Below are 23,828 nucleotides of genomic sequence, written 5' to 3' on the forward strand. Positions count from 1 at the left end.
TACACAGAAATAATACAAAGACATCAAAGCTACTAATTGTAAAGTAAAATTACGCAAATTGATTTTAAAGCCGTGCATTTTCTATACCATCTTCTGTACGTTTAACTCTTTAAATCTATATAAAAATATCCGTTTCAAAGTTTTTTATTCTAAATAGCTCTTAAATCTTTCAATATTTTTCAGATAATGATAAAATATGCTTTTTTTATTTTGTCTTTCAACATATATTCAGCAACTTCAGGAATATTTACATAATATATTCTTTTTTAAAATAAAAATAGTAAAACAATTTGAAAATAATGAATGAATTATATAATGTAAATGAATGTGTAGATGGATGTGACTCTGTTGAAATGCTTTTCATCGATAATCCAAAATTTGCATTTGTAAACAATGAAACTGAATTCAAGTTTGAGGCAAAAATGAATTATACAGTAAAGTTGAGGTAAGGAAAATAAACGCTAAAGGGACTGTGCGTAAATTCAAGTGAACCCCTAAAATAATGAAGATAAACGTTGAAGGGACTGTGCGTAAATTCAAGTGAACCCCTACAATAAGGAAGATATTGTTGTTTTTCCTGTCTGGGAAAGTGATAAAATACTGTCAATTTTATTCATCGTTTATGCTGCAAGCATCATCAGGACAGTCTTTGTTTTATATATATACTGCAATTGAAAAAAATCAATTTTCAGATTGAAATACAAAGAATTTCTCCGTCATCCTTGATTAGATTATAGACTAGACTAGACTAGATTAGATTTGACTAGACTAGACTAGACTAGACTAGACTAGACTAGACTAGACTAGACTAGACTAGACTAGACTAGACTAGACTAGACTAGACTAGACTAGACTAGACTAGACTAGACTAGACTAGACTAGACTAGAATAGACTACACTAGACTAGAATAGACTAGACTAGACTAGACTAGATTAGACTAGACTAGACTAGACATACCACTTTATGAATATATGGTAAATTAAATGTACGTTTACGCTCTCTTTAATATCTTTTTAATATCTCTTTAATATCTCTTTAATATCTCTTTAATATCTCATTAATATCTCTTTAATATCTCTTTAATATCTCTTTGATATCTCGTTTAGACTATGATCAAAGATAAACGGATAGTTTTTCTAAAAAAAAAATCATCAAAAATGTTACTTGAAAAAAATTAAAACCCCCGTTGTGAATCAGAGGTGTTACTCCATGAATAGAAAGGTCATGTGAAATTAAAGGGAGTGTTCGCGAAAAATTAAAGGGGGTATAAGCTTGTTGAAGAATGTTGCATCTATCAGAATTTGTATGGACACTACGATCTTCGGTGTGAGTCGTTTTTAACAATTTTCTCCTTATTATAGACACAACAGATAGAAGTAAGATTAGTAGCGATCAAAAGCGCTTTTTTATCGCATTAAGCCTAAACCCCCTTTCATTTTTCGCGAACACTCCCTTTCAGGGACCGAAATTTTATGTCAGATATATTCGTATTTCTCACTCGAAATTCTGATAATCAACCATTGCTTCATATATTGCGCAAGTCACTTTACTTCTCAGAGAACCCGTAAATGAAAATAACCTGTTTCAAGAAACAAAATCATTGATGCGTAATTCATAATTGATCAGACAAAGCTTTAAGAGTACCATTGTAAAACGGGCATTGCCATCTTTGCAGGGGGGTCTCTTGAAATTACGCTTACAGTCCCTTTAAAATTACGAAGAAAGTCTTTTTACAAGGATGCATGTTTAGATTTACTAATGTTGATGGTCCAGTGGAAATCAGATTAAATTCTTCCTGGCATCCTCTAGGGGTTCACCCCAATACATTCAATATCGAAGGTAGAAAAACAAATTATAAAAATTATTTTAAAAAAAAAATCTTTTTAAATCTCTTTGTTGCCAGAAATAAGCCAAGGATTATGTGTGTACAAAAAAAATGGTTGTAGAGAAATAAAACTTTATGAAATAGTGTAGTAAACACCTACTCCATAACAATTTTTTGAAACGTATCTTCACAGGTCCGTTCTCTATCAAACTCAAACAGTACAGAATCCCAGGCTCTAAATGCCAAAATTCAGCTACTAATACAGTGCTCTAAATGCCAAAATCCAGCTACTAATACAGTGCTCTAAATGCCAAAATCCAGCTACTAATACAGTGCTCTAAATGTCACACAAGGACACAAAATTAGCTATACAACAAGCTATATATATCGTTCCCAAATGATGGGGACGATTCAATACTCTAAATACCACACAAGGGCACAAGCCTACTATACAACAATCTATATATCGTTCCCAAACGATGCATGGAACGAATCAATGCTCTAAATGCTTCACAAGAACACAAGCCTAGAAGCTATACAATAAGCTATATATCGTTCCCAAACGATGCATGGAACGATTCAATGCTCTAAATGCCACACAAGGGCACAAGCCTATAACTATACAATAAGCTATATATCGTACCCAAATTAAAGAGGACAGTACGGAGTTCATCTATCAACTGAGGTTTATTTCTTAGTTCATATTAGAATTGGATCTTTAACAGCGTAATTACAAGTTATGCACTGTTATATATATATAACGTTGTTAACCATTAATTTCAAAACCTCTGTAAAATGTCGTCTTCTACTGGAATCTCCTGTCGGAGACAGCCAAACCAAATTTTCAGCACGCAAATTCCATTGTCCTCCTCCGACGGAGCTTGAAATATTTCGTTGTTGTGAAATCATTAAAGTTAAGCAAAATATTTTCATAAGAAGCATAAGTGAATTTCGTTAAATATTCAACTGTAATTTTTTTCAGAAGTTAAAAAAACGTATTTCAATACTGATCAACAAATAAGTCACCCCCGACATAATCAAATAATTCGTAAGATTTTTCTACTATTAACATTTATTATAACATTGTACAAGCAACCATGATCTATAATCTATGTTATTTTTTTTAGGAAATAAAGATTTTGTTATCGAATTTCTGTGACGGGGTTACTCTGTTGTGTGTGTATTGTTCGGCCATCGGGAAAGAATCGTCTGGGGATAATAAACACCCCTTTCAAAATCCTAACCGGCCTATTATCCGGATTTGTCTAGCGTGTTGCTGTTATCTGTCAACAAACGTAGTTAATAATCAAAATATATGGGTATGACGGAGTTATATACATATCTACGTACATTGGAATGGGTTAATCGCAATACAGAATTTGCCTCAATTTTTGCTAGAATATCACGTTTTTGCCCGAGTGTATCAATTTTACAATATCAACAGCCTTTTTTTTTATACATTACAAAAACAACAATTCCAAGGAACATGGATTTCTAAAATCAGGAAAAACAATTTTATAATAAAATGTTTTAACTCTGACTGGCCATAAACCTTTTATGTTATGAGTTGCCACAAAAAAGTTGGCCCTTATTGATTCAGGTTAAATTTTCAGTGGACAAATATATTAATAGATTACTTTGGAGATGATTTTCTTACTTTTAAATTTTAGGAAACACAGTTGAAGAAATTTCATTACTAGCCTGGGTCCCATATGTGTACACAGTTGACGTATATTGCAGTACGGTACAGCAGAGCAATTCACTGGGACACGAGGACAGTACACTAACACAAACAAACAGTACACTACTGGACACAATAAGGAAAGGATCACAATTCTAGTGATTGAGTGATTTTATTAACGATCTCATTTATCCTTTAAACAATTTAAACGATGAAGAAACTAATTACTAATTTTCTAATCCCTATATCTTTAAAGCCTGATGGTGTTAACCTCTGACATTTCAAAATTTGACTATACCTTTTTTTGAAAGTATAATCTTGCCAAAATACTATTTAAGTTTAAAACGTCACAGGACTGTCAGGTTGCAAAGATTTAACGGTTAGAAAATTAGAGAAGGAGAGTAATTATTTCTTTTAGTTACATAAAAGGATTTAAATTAGGTAAAAATTTCCAAAATTGGAGGATTTTGTGCTCGATTAAATAAAAAGCTATGGATCCTGTCTGATATTGGATAAAAAAACCACGTTGTTTAAAAGATAGATCTTTTATTTTTTTTGTCAAGTTGTCATTAGTGAGACTTATTTATCCCAATTTTCTGAGACAAGCCGAGTTATAAAAAATACATTGAATAACTAAAGTTTTACATATATTTTTTAAGAGTATTTTGCTTTTGCAAACCTCAAATTAGTATCCCTTATGCATTTATAATGTATGTCTATTTCAATAATCGATATGATTGTATAAGCTTATTATACACTTACATAATTCACTAAACAATAGAACAACCGTATATACGTTGTACTTTCATTTGAAAATAAACCAGATAAACAGTCCGAGAAAATGTTTAATTTAGAAAATATGTTTTGTATCTAAACCTTTTTTCATTTCAGAAAAAAGTAAGGATCGGCCTCATTAAACTTTTTTGTTTTGTTTTTCGAACCCCGTATATTCCACACAGTTGCATATCCATTGTTTGCAAAATGAAAATATTTCAAAGACAAACTATTCTCAGAATTTTGGGAGGAAGTTGGAGGAATTTTCATAAAGTAATGAATGAGTAGATGAGGAATTTGTAAAGAAGATTGACAGATATATAAATAGACTAGCTTGGGAACCCAGCGTTGTCCAGGTTATTCATGGATATATAGATAGATAGATAGATAGATAGATAGATAGATAGATAGATAGATAGATAGATAGATAGATAGATAGATATTTAGATAGATAGATAGATAGATAGATGACAGACAGACAGATAGATTAATTTTACCCCTGAATACACTCAACTACGCAGGATGAGAGAGGGGTGGGGTGGATGTAATATTTAAGCAGGGATAGAACCTCAAAGTTTCAAGATGTTATAGAGTAAGCCCTAACTTCAATCTAGACATAAGGAAAAGGTGGTTCGACCTTGTAGTTCCCCCTGGTTTAGACGTCTACTAAAGAAATATACTTTATTTTGTACTTTTTGTTACGCCTATACAGGTAAACTCATTAAATAGCATAGAAATGATATAAATCGGTGTCACAGTTTTTAAGAAAATTTGAGACAGAAATTGAATTTGTTTGTAAATACAGAGTACAAATTTGTTTGCATAAATATTCTGATATTAGATAATTGAATAATCATTCTGATATTAAAAAATCGAATAATTATTCTGATATCAGATAATTTAATAATATTAGATAATTAAATTAATCATTACGAAATTAGATAACTATATAATAAATAGTTGTTATGAAATTAGATGATTAGATATATTTATCTAGAGATTAGATGATTATATATTTACCAAGGAATCAAAATTAGATAAATATTTTGAGATTAGATAATTAGATATAATTTTACCAAGAACATGATGGAAGATGCATTTCAAAGAAATAAATTTGAGAACAAGGAAGATTTATTGCAGAAAATGATGTACAAGAAGAAATGAGATAGGATGTGTGCAACTGCACAGACGTGTGAGCAATGAGCACTTTGTTTAATTGCTTCGACCATCATCTATTTTTTATACTATATTAGCTAATTATTTTGAGATTATATAATTATAATTGTGGAATCCTTATCAGAGCTATTGTGAAGAAACCAAGACAAGAACAAGTGTTGACAAAAATATTCGGCTTAGGAAATTTTAATAATGAAATTGTAAATTTATAACCAGGGACTTTTAATTCATTTTATTCAAGAGTCTATTCTTATGTGTTTTTTAAAGCTTACTTTTTATCTTAATTTCTATTTTTTACTTTTTTAAAATTTTCATGAAAATTACAATTTATTAATAATTTCCACTTATTTAGTTACAAATGTTTTAATGGCCTTTGCAATGCTAGTTATGGGTAAGGAATTAAAAAAAGGAAAATTTATACATGGCTGCATAGTTTAATAACAATTCAGGTACAACACTAGATGCCGTTTTTTCAAGATTTTGGAGTTTTTTCGTTCACAATAACCCTGAGGCTGAGCCCAAAGGAGTTCCACGCAAGCAGCGTTGAATTACAAGAAAGAGAGAGAGCATGAGCGTAACTCTTTGGGGCTCTGCCTCAGGGTTATTGTGATTTGTTTACGAAAAACTCCTAAATTTTGAAAAGACGACATCTAGTGTTGTTAATGTCTTGTTATTAATCTATGCATGGTTGTGAAAAAAGGGGCTTATATATATACATGTAAAGTTTTACTGGTCCTAAACTTGATGCATGAACTATGTTATTAATATCTAGGGACTGATGAACTATGTATAAATATCTAGGAACTGATTAACTATTTATGTATAAATATCTAGGGACTGATGAACTATGTATAAATATCATAAATATCTAGGGACTGATGAACTATGTATTAATATCATAAATATCTAGGGACTGATGAACTATGTATTAATATCTAGGGACTGATGAACTATTTATAAATATCTAGGGACTGATGAACTATGTAGAAATATTTAGGGACTGATGAAATATGTATAAATATCTAGGTACTGATGAACTATGTATAAATATCTAGGGACTGATGAACTATGTATAAATATCTAGGAACTGATTAACTATGTATAAATATCTAGGGACTGATGAACTATGTATAAATATCTAGGGACTAATGAACTATGTATAAAAATCTAGGGACTGATGAACTATGCATAAATATCTAGGGACTAAGGAACTATGTATAAATATCTAGGGACTGATGAACTATGTATAAATATCTAGGTACTGATGATCTATACATAAATATCTAGGTACTGATGAACTATGTATAAATATCTAGGTACTGATGAACTATGCATACATATCTAGGGACTGATGAACTATGTATAAATATCTAGGGACTGACCTAGAGTTTGATATTATCCTAGCATACCTCCGCAGACCTATCGGGCCGGTCATTGGGATAATCTCACAATTTATAGGTAGGAATAGGTATGGATAGGTATGGATAAGTAGGAATAGGTAGGAATAGGTAATGGTATGGAAAGGTAGGAATAGGTATGGATAGGTAGGAATAGGTAGCGATTGGAAGGAATAGTAAGGAATTGGTAGGAGTAGTTAGGATTAGGTTGAAATATGTAGGAATAGGTTGGAATAGGTAGGGATAGGTAGGAATAGGTAGGGATAGGAAGGAATAGTTAGTGATTATTAGGGATAGTAAGGAATAAGAAGGAATATGTATAAATACGTAGTAATAATTAGGAGTAGGTAGGGATTTATAGGAATAGGTAGGGATAGGTTGTGTTAGGTAGGGATAGGTCGGAATAGGTTGGAATAGGTAGCAATTGGTAGGAATAAGTAAGGATACATGTATAAAAGTTACAAACAAACAATTTTAGGGATGCCTGTTATTGCCTATGTGGTTGGCTACTTGATTCTTAGGTTAGTTCGGCTTTAAAACTATTAAATATTTCGTAATGTTCTAATTTAAAAAACCAGATAAAATCATGATGATGTTTTTTAACAGCATGGTCTTGAAAATAAGGTTAATAGCTTTCCAATATTTATCTTGAACTACTTTCCTAAAATATCGATTTAAAAATGTATATATTTTAATATTTAATTAATCGTATAAAGTAAATATTTAATTACCATTATTACATTCACATTCATAATATTGTTATTGTTATTGTTATTGTTTTCATTATTGTTATATTGGACTGTAATGCAGTGAGCAGCCGTTTGCCCGACTTGGATTGTTATTGATTGGAAGTAGTCCTGGAGGGTCAGCATCCAACTTCTGGACAGTTCTTTTTAAAGGTTAAATAATCATTAAAATATAAAAAAAATGTTATTACTTAAACAATTTTAAGAAATTTTTCAGTAAGATATTCACTATTTTTTTTAAACATTTTCACCGAAAGTTCATAATTTAATTTAACATCTGCATAATTATGATTATTATTTTTTGCTATTTTCAATATCATCACTATATAATCATTTCCTTAAATATTATTTATTTGTTATTAATTTTATTATTATTTATTTTATAATCAATATTTCCAGGGGACAAAAATTTATCAGTTACGATGACCTTCTGCAGTTCTGTGGCAAGCTTTGGAATGACGACATTTTGGATTTACATTCTTGGATCTGTAAGTTTGCACAGCTTTTTAATTCGATTTTCGTATGGTATTCATGTTGAAGGAATTGATTACTGCCCTCACACTCTAATTGTTTAACCTGTAAATCTTTACAACCTGATGTTGTAAACCAGGGGCATATACAGGAATTTGTTCAGGGGGGCTTTAATTTTTTTTCTTTTTACGGGGGGGGGGGCTGCTCAGCCTCACATAAAGTCAAAAGTTTTCAGTTGGTTATTATTAATGAGTTTCAGGTCGCCATGTTATGATCTAATTCTTTGTGGGTAACCCTAAGTATTAAACTTTTACTAAGTTATCTGGCATGGAATTATGGTTTATTTACGACGAAACCAATTTTCAAAGATATAAGGATCTTTAGACCGTTAGATCTGTAACCATTAATTGACAATAATAGATAGAACTCTAGATGTCATCTTTTCAAGATTTAGGGGTTTTTCGTTCACAATAACCCTGAGACAGAGGCCTAAATGGGTTACTCATATGCGCTCTCTTTGTCTTGTAATTCAATGCCTTGTAGTAAATGCCATACTTCAATAAATACTTTTATATCATTACCAATCCAGGTACAACTCAATCACGAACTCCAGGTTCTCAAATAACACCTTGGTTAGTATCAATCCGGATACGACTCTTTTTGTATTCTTAGGTACCTGTCTTACAAGATACAACTCAATCTAGAACTCAAGGTTCCTCACTAATTCCATAGTCAATTTCAATCCAGATACGAATCAGTCTGTATTCTCAGGTATCTGTCTTACAAGATGCAACTCAAGGAAAACAAGGAAAAATTACTATAATACCGTAATCAAGCAGAGTTTTCTTCCTACTAAAGATATTTTGAGTTCAATGGTACAGGTTACATTCATGAACGTAATTACAAGTTATTTATAAGCGTAGCTTGGTTTATCGCAATACTGGTTTGTCGTAGTTATTTAAAAGCATAGTTAGGTTACAAGGTATTACATAATTTATCTAGGTGTGTTCAGTTTTATAAATATGGGGTTTGCTACAATATTTATTACAGCCTCAGGGTTGTTGTAAACGAAAAGACCTCTGAATCTTTAAATTAATTAATCTATATCTATAACCAAAGAATAGTTTGAAACTTTCCTGTATTTTATGTCAAATTGTTTATTAGACAATTTAAGATCATAACTTAAGTCCAAAGGTCGTCTTCCTATTTCACTGTTTTATGGGTTTTGCTGTATTTTAGACAATAATTTCTGAAGCGTTTGACCTTCCCTATCTACAGCTATTTGTATCTTTAATCAGGTAAAAGAATTTTTTTAAACAAAAGCCTTTCAAACGACGGAAAGTGTTTTTACATGAAAAAATAAATGTTTTTCTAACTTGAGAACCCGCAATTTAGATCAATTAACATGGGAATTCAGTGACGAATTCGATATCGTCTTTTCAAATAATTCTTTGAATTAGTATGTGATACCTACTGAGAAAGCTGTAATCTGTAAGAGTGTCGTCTGCTATGTTCACATTTTGTTTGTTTATGTTTTGACTGCATACAGTTGTACTTAGTAAAACAAGAAAATTGCAGTATACGAACAGAATAAACTTGTCCGTCTTCACTGTTCATCTTGCGGAGACATTATAAACTCATCTTTACAGCCTTTTACCCTTTTTATAAAATAAACTCTAGCAGACATAATAATATAATGGCTTTTGAAATTAGGTATTACATTGCTAATTCCTAACAAAGACGATATCGAATTCGTCACTGAATACCTAATACATAACTATGACATCTTAAAGATTTCTTTTATTGGTGAAATTTTTCCATGGTTTATATCAGTTCCTTATCAAAATGTTTGAGCCCGCCCGATCGGTTCAGCCGTTTTGGTGTTTACTGGAGACAAACAAACAAACACAAAACAGACAGGGCAATTGTAAAAAAGATACACTCCTGTTGTCGCTAAGGAACAAGATTCTGACGATGAACAGATAGACAAAGGAATAACCCTCAAATCAAAATCGATAATGCAGAAAACTCTTTATTTCCTAAAAAAAATGAAATGAATAATGATAAATAATTATTACAATGGTTTACGAATTTATAATGAAAAGATTCTTACGATCTATTTGCTTATTTGTGGGTTAACTGTCGGAGAGTCCTAAGACGCTTTTTATACATTAAAACTTCTGAAAAGAGTGACAATTAAATGTTATGGAAAGTCACTAATTCTTTATATGAAAATATTCTTGCTTAACTTGAAGTGGTTCACAATTAATAAAAGCGTTTATACTCCGTTGTCGGAGAACAAAGAGAAGCGGGCTGAAATTGTTTGGTTTGGTTTCGTCTCCGAGAGGAGCTTTAAGTTGAAGACGACATTACATAGAGGGGGGGGGAGTCTTAATGTTAATGGTTGACAACTCCTTATCTAACAGAACTTGTAAACTTGTACAAAACAAATTGAATGAAGCAGGAAGGAAAAACAATGAATTGTAAATATATTGAATTTTCAAAATGCACAATGCATAAATTTCAAACTAACGTGTTTTATGCTTTAAACATACAAAAATTCGAAAAATGTACACAAACACAATAACTAGAATAAATACTAAATCCTTTTTCTTCGAAACAAGGAACCATTAATTACTGTAAGCGTAATTTTACGTGACCCTCCAAGAAAGGTGGCATTGCCCGATTTTTAACGGTACCCTTAAAAGCTTTGTCTGATCTAGTATGTATTTCTTGCTTATAAGAAACAATGGAGCAATTCACAGAAATAAATACGACGACGATATTTTCCACATTTTTGATCAGATTAAGGTTTCAAGGGTAGAGTTATAAGCGGGGCATTGCTTTCTGTGCATAGAAGGTTACTAAAAATTGCGCATAGTCCCTTTAAAAGTTTAAAATCCTGAAAATAACTCTACGTAATCCTGCAGTGAAAATTCACAAGTCACTTGTGTAAACCACAGTTGAAAATTATCATGTAGAGTTGGAGAGACTAGTGTATCGGGGGATAATAACAAACGTTTCTTGCAGGAAGTACTAGGTTTTTCGAGTGCAATGTGTTTATTTTGGCGTTAAATCCAGAAATAAAGGGAATGGAAATATGTCACTGGTCTGGCATGAGAAAGCCAGTCCCACTGCTGTACAGACGGCAAAAATGTACTTTCTTGGACTGTAAGATAAAAATTTACTTTCCTAGACTGTAAAATACAAATGTACCTTCCTAGACTGTAAAATACAAATGTACTTTCTTAGACTGTAAAATACAAATGTACTTTCCTAGACTGTAAAGCACAAATGTACCTTCCTAGACTGTAAGGTAAAAATATACTTTCCTAGACTGTAAAATACAAATGTACTTTCTTAGACTGTAAAATACAAATGTACTTTCCTAGACTGTAAAGCACAAATGTACCTTCCTAGACTGTAAGGTAAAAATATACTTTCGTAGACTGTAAAGCCCAAATGTACTTTCCTAGTTTGTAAGGTAAAAATATACTTTCCTAGACTGTAAGGCACAAATGTGATACTTATAAACTCTATATACCTACGGTACAAATATTTCGTTCCTTATTGGTTCCTAATTGAAGCCTAACAGACACACACTCTTTTGGTACGGACACACACGCATGAGTGACGTTTCCGCCCCCTGGTTAAAGCTTGGAGATAATCCAATTTGATATTGGATGTTCTGCAGTCCGGAGAAAAATAATCATAAAACTAATCATTTATTTTATTTGTTTGTTTAGTTTGGTTCTACCGATCTTTGTAGGTCTACTCATCACAAAGAAAAAACCTAAGTGGGGAGCCAGGCAACAAACATAAAACTTTTAATACTTTGAAAAAAAATGTAATTATCAATTTTTTATTTGAATTTGATTTATTTTCGAAACAGCAATGCGGCGAAATAAAAAAAAACATCGAATAGGCACATTTAAAAAAAAATAATTGCATTGCATTATGTCAAGAATGCAAACATTTCTTTAAATTTGGCACAACGTGTTAGAAAGTTTTTGGACTTAAATTTTCTCTGTATCTCGGAGGTTCTCGCTTTTTTAGATTATATTTTGTCCCTCCCTAGCACTACTAACCAAAAAAATAGTGTTTTAAAAAGTTTTATAAAATTTATGTTGATGTTGTACTGCAGGATTCGGCAGTACAGTAGACCAGTGTTTTTGTTTATTGTCTTATTATCAGTAGGAGTAGGAATATATGTTCAAAGGAAAACCGGTTTCTGAAACAAATAAATTCATTTTTTCATTCTATTCAAAATTATTAACAAGTACAATAGGATGGCAATGCTTAATTTAAGAAACAGTAAAAAAGAAATGCAAAGCACATAAAAAACTACACTCGGGAATTGAGTCTTTGCCACAAACTCTGATTTGCTTATCTCTACATCTTTGCAACCCGATGTGGGAGTTCTTTGATATTTCAAACTATGAATTTTTTTTAGATCAAATAATCTTAGATTGTGACTAAGACACAATTCCTTTCATTGCAAAGTTTAGAAACAAATCACCGTTATTGAACATTTTGTCTGACTCTGAAGATTAAAATTTCACTACTTACAACTGTACATAAGGTATTCTCCATTGCCGCCTAATGTACTTGACAACTTTGGCGTTTTCATCATTTCTAAACTTTTTTTTTCTATTCCCTCGTTCTAATCTTGTGGTTTAAACCTTTGATTTATCAACTCTAACTAATTATTCTTGCAAAATTAACTACGACCAAACTATCAGGTTGCAAAGATGTTTGAATGGATAAATTTGGGAATGAGAAAGTAATCAACGTTTTTAGATTTTAAATATGATTATGTTCCCATTTCAATTTCTTTAAAATCAAATCTCAAAACTAAATTCTGTTTTTGTTCAATAAAAGAAATATTAAATCAGATCAGTTTGGTGTTTATCAGATTCTTTTTTGTGATGGTTTCATGGTCGGACTTTGTGAGTGGAATTCTGCTTAGTGCGTCAGGATATCTTCTTGGGGCCTTACTGGCTTTGTAAGCATTATTATTATTATTATTATTATTATTATTATTATTATTATTGTAATTATTATTATTATTATTATTATTATTATTGTTATTATTATTATTATTATTATTATTGTTATTATCATTATTATTATTATTATTATTATAATTATAATTATTATATCATAATTATTATAATTATTAATATTATTATTTTTGTTATTAAAAACGGTATAATTAATACATAATACTACTATCTACATTATATTATATATTTACTATTATTATTATTTTTTTAGTGCTGCTCGACTCAACAAATCTCAAATAATTGCTGTTGCTATCGAGACAGCAATTCAAAATCCAGGAAGTGAGTAATCTATACTTTTATTGCAGCAGGGATATATATTTTCTTGATTAATCATCAACCACCTTTTTAAATAAGTTTTTTAGGTAATATGTATGTTTGCATGGTTTTTTGATAAAAATCTGATTTTTTGGGAAAATAGTAAAAAAATTTATGTTTAAAGTATCAAAAAAAGATAAAACTTGGCTTTTGGTGTCAACTTTTCACTTTCTTCCCCATTTCATCAATAATTTAACTCTTTTCACTTTCTTCCCCATTTCATCAATAATTTAACTCTTTTCACTTTCTTCCCCATTTCATCAATAATTTAACTCTTTTCACTTTCTTCCCCATTTCATCAATATTTTAACTCTTAAATTTATGAACCCCGGTATTTATGAACCCCGGTATTTTCGATTGGTGATGATAACTTTGTTCTTCATTCCAGTTTTGGATTTAAAACGTTTTTTAATAAAATCAACTAATTTTTGAATTTCTTTAAAACATTAAAAATAAATTAAACCCAACCTGCATGACTAATTTGTGAGATGGTTAAAGGGTACCATTGTGAATCGAATTGAGAGTCACAAATTGAATTGTATAATTGCTATTGCTGTAATACAATCTAACCTGAGATGAGATTTTAAATCCGAGTCAAACCTGGCCTTTGCGTCTGCTTAGACCCAAGTAAAGCTCAAGGGAAGACCTGGGTTTTGTATGGCCTTGAGTTTAGTAAAAACCAACCACCTTGGGGTTTTCTCTCTTCAAGGCTTGGGTCATCAGCAGCTGATGATCGTAAATTTTGAAGAAAAAAATTTATATTTTATTAAAAATCTCGGAATTATCTGTAGCGCTAAATTTGATCAAAGGTATGAAATAAACATACTAAGCAAATAATGTATCTACGTAAAGTTCGAATTTTCGAAATTTACATTTCCTTGTCACAGCTGATCTGCTATTGTTGTTATACAATCTAACCTGGAGTCTCCATATAGTAAAATTATATTGTATAGTTGCTATTGTTGTTATACAATCTAACCTGGAGTCTCCATCTAGTGAAATTATATTGTATAGTTGCTATTGTTGTTACACAATCTAACCTGGAGTCTGCATATAGTGCAATTATAATGTATAGTTGCTATTGTTGTTACACAATCTAACCTGGAGTCTCCATATAGTGCAATTATAATGTATAGTTGCTATTGTTGTTATACAATCTAACCTGGAGTCTCCATATGGTGAAACTATATTGTATAGTTGCTATTGTTGTTACACAATCTAACCTGGAGTCTGCATATAGTGCAATTATAATGTATAGTTGCTATTGTTGTTATACAATCTAACCTGGAGTCTCCATATGGTGAAACTATATTGTATAGTTGAAAAGATATTGTATAGTTGCTATTGTTGTTATACAATCTAACCTGGAGTCTCCATATAGTGAAATTATATTGTATAGTTGCTATTGTTGTTATACAATCTAACCTGGAGTCTCCATATAGTGAAAAGATATTGTATAGTTGCTATTGTTTTTATACAATCTAACCTGGAGTCTCCATATAGTGAAATTATATTGTATAGTTGCTATTGTTGTTATACAATCTAACCTGTCGTCTCCATATAGTGAAATTATATTGTATAGTTGCTGTTGTTGTTATACAATCTAACCTGGAGTCTACATATAATGAAATTATATTGTATAGTTGCTATTGTTGTCATACAATCCAACCTGGAGTCTCCATATAGTGAAATTGGAATTCTTCCCGTCATTTCCTTTCTGTTCACAACAGGTAAATAGATCGCTAACAATCAGTCATAAACAAAAAATATTTGGAGGTAAAAGTTATTTAATTGTATGGGGAAAAAATCATGATATTTTTCCCAAAGATTTTCTTTACTTTTACATACGAAAATATAAAAAATCTTAAATGCTGGGACAGCAAGTGTTTAAGTGTACAGAGCTGTAAACTCTTTTATTGGATACTCACAATTGCAAAATTTCCAGGCTTCTGATTAGCTGTTGGTTACTACAATCAACACTCTTTTTTCAGATATAAATGTAAGATTAAACTAATCTTAAGATTAAAATAAAGAGGAGATCAAGCATTGATCTCGATATCCACAATTCTTTAGTTTTCAGCTCTGCACATATTATAATCTAATGCCTTTTCCATGCAATTGATTTTCTATGTTACCTCCTATAATAATCTGTTACTATGGACCTCCTATGTATGTTATTAAGAATCTTCTAAATATTTCTGGTATTAAGGATCTCCTATAATATACCTGGTATTAAGGATCTCCTATCATATATCTGGTATTAAGGTTCTCCTATAATATATCTGGTATTAAGGATCTCCTATAATATATCAGTTATTAAGAATTTCCTATAATGTATCTGTTATTAAGGATCTCCTATAATATATCTGGTATTAAGGATCTCCTATAATATAACTGTTATTAAGGATCTCCTATAATAAATCAGTTATTAAGGACCACCTATAATATAGCTGTTATTTAGGATCTCCTATAATATATCTGGTATTAAGGATCTCCTATAATATATCAGTTATTAAGGATCTCCTATAATATATCTGTTATTAAGGATCTCCTATAATATACCTGATATCAAGGATCTCCTATAATATATCTGGTATTAAGGATCTCCTATAATATACCTGGTATTAACTATAATATACCTGGTATTAAGGATCTACTATAATATATCTGTTATTTAGGGCCTCCTATAATATATCAGTTATTAAGGACCACCTATAATATATCTGTTATTAAGGATCTCCTATAATATAGCTGGTATTAAGGATCTCCTATAATATATCAGTTATTAAGGATCCCCTATAATATATCTGTTATAAAGGGCCTCCTATAATACATCTGGTATTAAGGGCCTCCTATAATATATCTGTTATTGAGGACCTCCTATAATATATCTGTTATTAAGGATCTCCTATAATATATCTGGCATTAAGGATCTCCTATAATACATCTGTTATTAAGGATCTCCTATTACATATCTATTATTAAGGATCTCCTAAAATATATCTGTTACTATTGACCACCTATAATATATCTGTTATTAAGGATATCCTATATTATATCTGGTATTAAGGATCTCCTATAATATATCAGTTATTAAGTTCCTCCTATAATATATCTGTTATTAAGGACCTCCATTAATATATCTGTTATTAAGGATCTCCTATCATATATCTGGTATTAAGGTTCTCCTATAACATGTCTGGTATTAAGGATCTCCTATAATATATCAGTTATTAAGGATTTCCTATAACGTATCTGTTATTAATGATCTCCTATAATATATCTGGTATTAAGGACCTCCTATAATATATCTGTTATTAAGGACCTCCTATAATGTATCTGTTATGAAGGACCTCCTATAATATATCTCTTATTAAGGGCCTCCTATCATATATCTGTTATTAAGGGCCTTCTAAAATATATCTCTTATTAAGGGCCTCCTGTAATATATCTCTTATTAAGGGCCTCCTATAATATATCTGTTATTAAGGGCCTCCTATCATATATCTGTTATTAAGGACCTCCTATAATATATCTGTTATTAAGGGCCTCCTATCATATATCTGTTATTAAGGACCTCCTATAATATATCTGTTATTAAGGATCTCCTATAATATATCTCTTATTAAGGATCTCCTATAATATATCTGTTATTAAGGGCCTCCTATCATATATCTGTTATTAAGGGCCTCCTATATTATATCTCTTATTAAGGGCCTCCTATAATGGATCTGTTATTAAGGGCCTCCTATCATATATCTGTTATTAAGGGCCTCCTATCATATATCTGTTATTAAGGGCCTCCTAAAATATATCTGTTATTAAGGGCCTCCTATCATATATCTGTTATTAAGGGCCTCCTATGGCGGTTGCTATTATCTCAATGAAAATCTACGAGTGCTTTAGGTAATAATTTCCTTTTGTTTATTTATTCTCGACCTAATGGCGGCAAAATAAACTGGAAAATGAGAAATCAATCAATCGAAATGTTTTACTACTGCTTTTTAATATTTGTCAGCTACTTTTATTTTTTTGTACGGGGTTATCAACAAAAGATGAGACTTTAAAGACGACTGTAAAGAACTTTTTCTTTTCAAATTCACGGTTTGTAAAAACAAAGCATATTATTCTTTGATATTTAAAAAAATTTTAGCATAATTGAAGACGCACTAATGAGAATACTTTTAAATTCGCACTATTAAAAATGCATTATTATTATTATGCACAGTAAGAGACATAATATATATAATATGATGAACGGTTCTATAAATATATATTATTATTATTGAAGATTTATTCACACACATTTAATATTCATACATATATTACATATTACATATATTAATGGTATAGTTTAAATTTGTTTTGTTAGGAATGATATTAGATGTATTCATTATTCACTCTCATAATCTCCAATTTCATAAACCTGCTATTTTAAAGAAATCTATAGTCAGACTTTTGATAATATTTTTCTTTCAGGAATAAATTCCTTGCACTTAAAAAGTTGATTCAGGAAAAGTATCAAATATTGGTAACAATAAAAATGCAAGCAATATTTAGAACAAGTCAGCTTGTAATTAAAACATATTCTAACTTTTTCAGCATATTCTTGATGTTTCTAATAGACTTGACATCCAGACTAATCAAAGGGTGTAAACCCATTATCGATGTTGCAGGTAGACTTGACATCCACATATCGCACTCATCAAAGGGTCTAATCCAATTTTTGTTTCTAGTAGACTTTTAACATCCACAATAATCAAAGGGTATAAACCCATTCTCGATGTTTCTAGTAGACTTAACATCCACAATAATCAAAGGGTGTAAACTCATTCCCGATATTTCTAGTAGACTTGACATCCACAATAATCAAAGGGAGTAGACCCATTCTCTATTTGTCTAATAGACTTGACATCCACAATTATCAAAGGGTGTAAACCCATTCTCGATGTTTCTAGTGGACTTGACATCCACAATAATCAAAGAGTGTAAACCCATTCTCGATGTTTCTAGTGGACTTGACATCCACAATAATCAAAGGGTGTAAACCCATTCTCGATATTTCTAGTAGACTTGACATCCACAATAATCAAAGGGTGTAAATCCATTCTCGATGTTTCTAGTAGACTTGACATCCACAATTATCAAAGGGTGTAAACCCATTCTCGATGTTTCTAGTGGACTTGACATCCACAATAATCAAAGAGTGTAAACCCATTCTCTATTTGTCTAGTAGACTTGACATCCACAATAATCAAAGGGTGTAAACCCTTTCTCGATGTTTCTAGTGACATCCACATTTATCAAACGGGAACCTAAAAGGTTTCCTCTCGAACCTACAAGTTCTATAAGGGATTCGGCCCTAGTCCTCTAATAATTAGCAAACATTTTGCATGCTTTCCTCCAGAGAGAGGTGTTGACTCCTCAACTGCTCTCAACTAACTTAGTACCAGGTTTTCAGGCCCATCTTTTTCAATTGTCAACATTTTCTCTCTTTGTATCTATATATATATTTAAAGTTGTCTACTTGTTTGTCCGATCATAACTCAGAATCCCCTGGACTGAATTGCCTCAAGTTTTGTTTGAGGAACACGGGAGACCCACGGGAATGTTCTTAGCTTGGTTTTGAGATTCTAAGTTGATTGGGTTGACTTTAACAGCGAAAATTTAGTTTCCCGGTAAAATCGTTCAAGTGCGGGTAAACGGCGGAGTAACTTTTAGCAACCTTGGCAGCGCTAACTTTATGTGAGGTCTCACAAAAAATTTGGGCCCGATCGGTTCAGACGTTTTGATAAACAAAAAAACAAACAAGCTTAGTGTATATATAGATTTGATCATTCTGTTTTCTGTTTTAGAAGCAGGAGTAATGCATCAAAACTGGAAGAAGCAAATATAAATACAATATCGTCTGTTCCCGGATACTCTGCAGAACAGCCGGGTTACTTGAAGGAACATCCGGACCCAACCAACCATGCGGGACACTTGTCGGACAATCCGGGATTTGAGGGAGACAATCCGGAATCTGGAAATCTTCCCAACCATGTTGGTTATCAAACGGCCGGCTTGGATACATAATTTAAATGTTACAATCCTTCCACCCTCCTCCTCCCCCAGCTGGACAATATAAGGGTATCCATCTGTTTAACATGAAAGGTAGTTATATGTCGAGTTCACTACGCTTTTAAGAATGTTTTGTCCTAAAAGAAAAGAATATATTGGTGCCAAAGTAAAAGAAACTACATAGTTTATATTATGGAAACTACTTGCATTTTAAATTGTGATTTTTCAGTGCTTGAATACGTATTAAATGTGCAATGAAAATGCTTAAATGTGCCTATTTTAAAGGAAATGTAAATTTTCATTTGCCCCCCCCCCATTTCCACTTCAAGAATTTAAACCCTAAAATTTATTTAAAAAGGACCACTCGAAATTATCCTAACAATTCCTTTTTCCAATTTTCTTTTATAACGTTAAGGACTGGAAATGATATTTCAAATGATCCTCCAGCCTTAATTGATAGAGTGGCATGTCCTATTCCCAACGGTACCCTTAAAAGCGTTGTAGGATAAAGTATGAATTTCATGTTACAGAAGTGTTGAATGAATTAACAGAATTAAACATGTTTAAGCTAAAAAAACGATTTTATCTTCCGCATTATTGATCGTGTGTAGGTTTTACGGGTTAAAATCTGTATGTTGTATCACTTGAAATGACGCTTACAGTCCCTTTAAGTAACATTCATTTACAAAGGAAATGAGTTTTTGCCACAAAATCAGATTTTCCTATCGCTATATCTTTTTAATCCAATTGCGGTGACCTTTGATGGTTCAAATTATAAATTCTGTTAGATCAAATAATCTAAGTTTGAAATCTCCGGATGCAGAGATATAGTTTAAGTTTGTTGGAAAACTCAGTTTCTTTAAGTTTTAAATTGAGTTTAAAAAATTGAAACCATTTTTAAACTGTAAAAAGTCTCTAACTTTTTCTTATTTTAAAAGCTGTAATGACGACTGTACAGTAAAAAATGTAGAATGAAGTGCAGCCAATAATTTGCAATTTCTCGATAAGTTAAATTTACATTGACGACTTATCTTATAACAAATATCAAGTTCCAAAATACCTTTTTAACGAATTGATAACATATTAAAAACATGAGTATGTAACTGACAAAATAAATCCTGAATGGTACATGAAAACATGAAACAAATTGTAATTATAATGTATGTATTATGTATATAAAAAATGTGCTAAGTTTTTCATATGTTTATTTAATGTTTAAAATAGAAATGGAGACAGGATGGAAGAGATCCAAATAGACTCTAAAGGAAATGAGTTTTTACCACAAACTCTGATTTTCTAATTCCTATATCTGTGCAACCCAATGGCGTTATCCTTTGATATTTCAAACTATGATTTCTGGCAGATCAAATAAGATAAGCTTGAAATATCAAGGGTTTAGACCATTAGTCTGCAAAGATATTGGATTTAGAAAATTTGAGTTTGTGGCTAAGACTTAATTCCTTTGTATAATTTTTTAAAACAATTGTTCAACTTCCATTATTTTACAGTTATGTTGTTTAATTACTAAATGTCATTTTTCCAGACACAGGGTAACAAAATAAAAATTAACTTTACAACTTTTATAAATTTTGTAAGTATACAATGACAAAAAAGAAAGTTTAGATTTTTAAGACTTTTTTGGCGGCTTTCAAGGGCCTTAGCCTTTCACGCACCTCTGACCCTTTAGTAAAAGTAAATTAAACCTAAAGTCTGACCACGTCAACCTTGTTGCACCGGCTAGTCCTATTGAGTGTCTGCATTATTTACCCAATGTCCGGGCGATACAGTACAAACTGGGACCGGAAAAGTTGACCCGGCTCGGAAATTCAAATGTACTGCGGCTGCCCGTGCTTTGATTAAACTCACATAGACTCAATCCGCTAAGAAAAATTGCATCAATATTCAAGACTGCATCGACTTTGAAGTGTCACAAAGCCTTGACTTTTGATTTTGTATTACCGTCTCACTTAAACTTTCTATGGCTCTAGACATGAACGTTTTAGAACGGAAAACTCTTTTCTTTTAGAAATCGTATTCACGAAGTAATTGGCAAAATTCTCGCCAATTTTTGCGTAAAACCTTGCGACCTCTGGACCACTGTGACCTCACTTACTCATTCTTTTGAGGCCCTAGACATCTACATTTAAAAACTGAGAGGGAGTTGTTTCTACTTTCAATTTACTGAGAGGGACTTGTTTCTACCTTCAGTTTAAATGAGTGATTGGCAAAATACTGCTAGATTTTGCTTGTATATTGTGGCGGACAGAGGTTTGATAATATTTCAATTGTTTTTATTATTTTACTTTAATCTACTCAACATACTGAGAAAGAAAATATTTGAACGAGTTCTCCCCCCCTCAATTTTTTTTTGATTTCCTTCCCCACATTATTCAATATTTATATTGCAGTGCATATTTATCCCTAAAAGGATGTATTTTGAAAAGCATGAATGGCGCCGGAGGCAAATCTTTTAGAAAAATTTGGGTATTGGTTTGGTAGCAATGGCAAACATAAGTCGGGATTGATTATTTGTCAGTCAAGGAAACACTGCGGAAAATGGACCATCAGGAATCAAGTCAAAACATCTAAATTGTTTCTTTGGAATATATTAATATGCAGTCTACATGAGTTATAATCTCAATTTTTAGAAAATACCACCCAGGGGATTTTAATTAAATCCATTTTAAATAAATTGTAGAAATCAAGTGCACTTTCAGGTCTAAACTAGGGTTTGCAGCGAAAAGGAAAAATCGTTACGCGAAAATTTTCGCTTTAATCTTTTTCGCGAAAAAATTAGGAATTAAAAAAATGCAAAATTTTTGCTGGAATTCATCAAAAAAGACAAAATATGTTAAATGGTATTGATAAAAACCTAACATAAAATAATAATTCAAAAAGAACTCCCCCTTTCCTCGGTACCTCGCTACAACAAGAAATTTAATTTATCACCTCAAAAACACATAATCCCTCTTGTCTTAAAAATGTGCCGCTAGGGGCCAGACCCGTCAGCCAATTAGAGACCGGGGGGATTTTCAACAAATGCGGGAAAAGTTGTTGACCAATGAGGAACGAGGAGCGGCTGGTTGGTGGTTTAAACACTGTGCACAGAGTAACCAGTTGATCTCAGACAATACAACCATGATGTTTAGATCATACGCACACGAGGCAATTCAAGCAAAGAATAAAAAATAAAGAAAATAGTTGAAAGATTGTTGTCTTTATTTTTTTTTTAAAACTAGATTTGTAAAATGATCCCTTAACCACATTTTTTAAAAATCTCCTCTGCTCAAAATGCCCTAGGCCCCGAAACCAATATTTTTTGTTGTTGCAAAACTCATTTTTTTTTAAAGAAAAACGGCAAAACCCAAAATTCTGCGAATACGACAGATGATACAAATGTAAAATGATTTTAAATATTTTTTTCTCTTAATTTGATTTAATAAACAATGCTTTTTTGTGATTTAGAGTGAACTTCATTCTTCGTTAAATTTAAGATCCCAGTACACAAGAACTCAGAGTTACCAGGTAAACATAAATACATGCAGGCTTAAAGAGATTGTCCGTAAATTTTGAATGAATCTTTAAAATTCTATCCTGTATCCATTATTATTAAGGCATCATTCAGGAAAATATGTTCATTCGTGAAGTTTGCATACTTACTATCGCGACCAGTCATAAAGACAATCAAGAATTTTTCAATCAAAAATTAGCACTAAAATGACTGGAACTATTCCAATCCCAATTGGAAAAAAGTCTCAAAGAACCTTTCTAAATATGAAGATATAAAAGTGTGTAGTTTTAAATCGGACTAATTTATAAAATGGCGACCAAAAGAATTATTTTTACATTACGAATTAAAGCCAGTTTAAAAAGGAGTTATGTTGAATTAACGCCAAAATTGATTTTATTTTTAAAGGGCGGGGGTTTGTGGCCTTTGATATATAAAAGTGAAAAATGTGACATTTGACTCTTTAAAAATTCCACAAAAAAGTTTTCCAAATGTTTAATCCTTGAATTATTTGCAGGAGTTCCTTGACAGTTCTAATGACGAGGGATCTGAGAGTGGTGAAAACAGTGTAGATCTTGGTTCTGATCTTGCTCTTGATCAAACACATCGTCATGATCATGATCCACAGCTTCGTCTTGATCCAACACATCATCTTGATCATGATGTTAATAGTCCAGACTGTCTTCAAGATCATTTGGCAAGGTTGGTTTTTAGCTTTTATCCTAGTGATCTAGAGATTTTGCATAAATTTAATCCTAGTGATCTAGAGATTTTGCATAAATTTAATCCTAGTGATCTAGAGATTTTG

The 23,828-nt window shown here is 31.5% G+C and overlaps 2 protein-coding genes across 3 annotated transcripts in view; both read left to right on the plus strand.

Annotated features, from left to right (window-relative positions):
- Positions 1 to 184: 184 nt before the first annotated feature.
- LOC111709910 (ileal sodium/bile acid cotransporter) lies at positions 185 to 20,709 on the plus strand. 2 transcript variants are annotated; one of them, XM_023483851.1, is made up of 18 exons: positions 185 to 241; positions 334 to 445; positions 1,752 to 1,840; positions 3,497 to 3,647; positions 5,582 to 5,637; positions 5,810 to 5,848; positions 6,832 to 6,915; positions 7,333 to 7,375; positions 7,665 to 7,753; positions 8,000 to 8,088; positions 9,311 to 9,369; positions 11,818 to 11,880; positions 12,216 to 12,290; positions 12,987 to 13,076; positions 13,349 to 13,416; positions 15,096 to 15,182; positions 17,307 to 17,358; positions 19,308 to 20,709. In XM_023483851.1, exons 1-18 carry the CDS (start codon positions 187 to 189, stop codon positions 19,525 to 19,527), a joined length of 1,521 nt encoding a protein of 506 aa, XP_023339619.1. In that variant the 5' UTR covers positions 185 to 186; the 3' UTR covers positions 19,528 to 20,709. The 2 variants fall into 2 exon arrangements, with proteins under 2 accessions (XP_023339619.1, XP_023339620.1); XM_023483852.1 differs by lacking the exons at positions 15,096 to 15,182; positions 17,307 to 17,358; positions 19,308 to 20,709 and adding an exon at positions 14,406 to 14,506.
- Positions 20,710 to 22,426: 1,717 nt separating this feature from the next.
- LOC111709911 (protein twist) overlaps positions 22,427 to 23,828 on the plus strand; it is a gene marked incomplete in the record, with an annotated part of 5,413 nt that continues 4,011 nt past the window's right edge. The window contains 3 exon segments of the mRNA XM_023483853.1: positions 22,427 to 22,677; positions 22,978 to 23,037; positions 23,538 to 23,722. Of these exon segments, the coding sequence (XP_023339621.1) occupies positions 22,552 to 22,677; positions 22,978 to 23,037; positions 23,538 to 23,722 (371 nt within the window).

The sequence above is a fragment of the Eurytemora carolleeae genome, unplaced genomic scaffold (genome assembly GCF_000591075.1).
Source record: "Eurytemora carolleeae unplaced genomic scaffold, Eaff_2.0 scaffold773, whole genome shotgun sequence".
NCBI classification, from domain to species: domain Eukaryota; kingdom Metazoa; phylum Arthropoda; class Copepoda; order Calanoida; family Temoridae; genus Eurytemora; species Eurytemora carolleeae.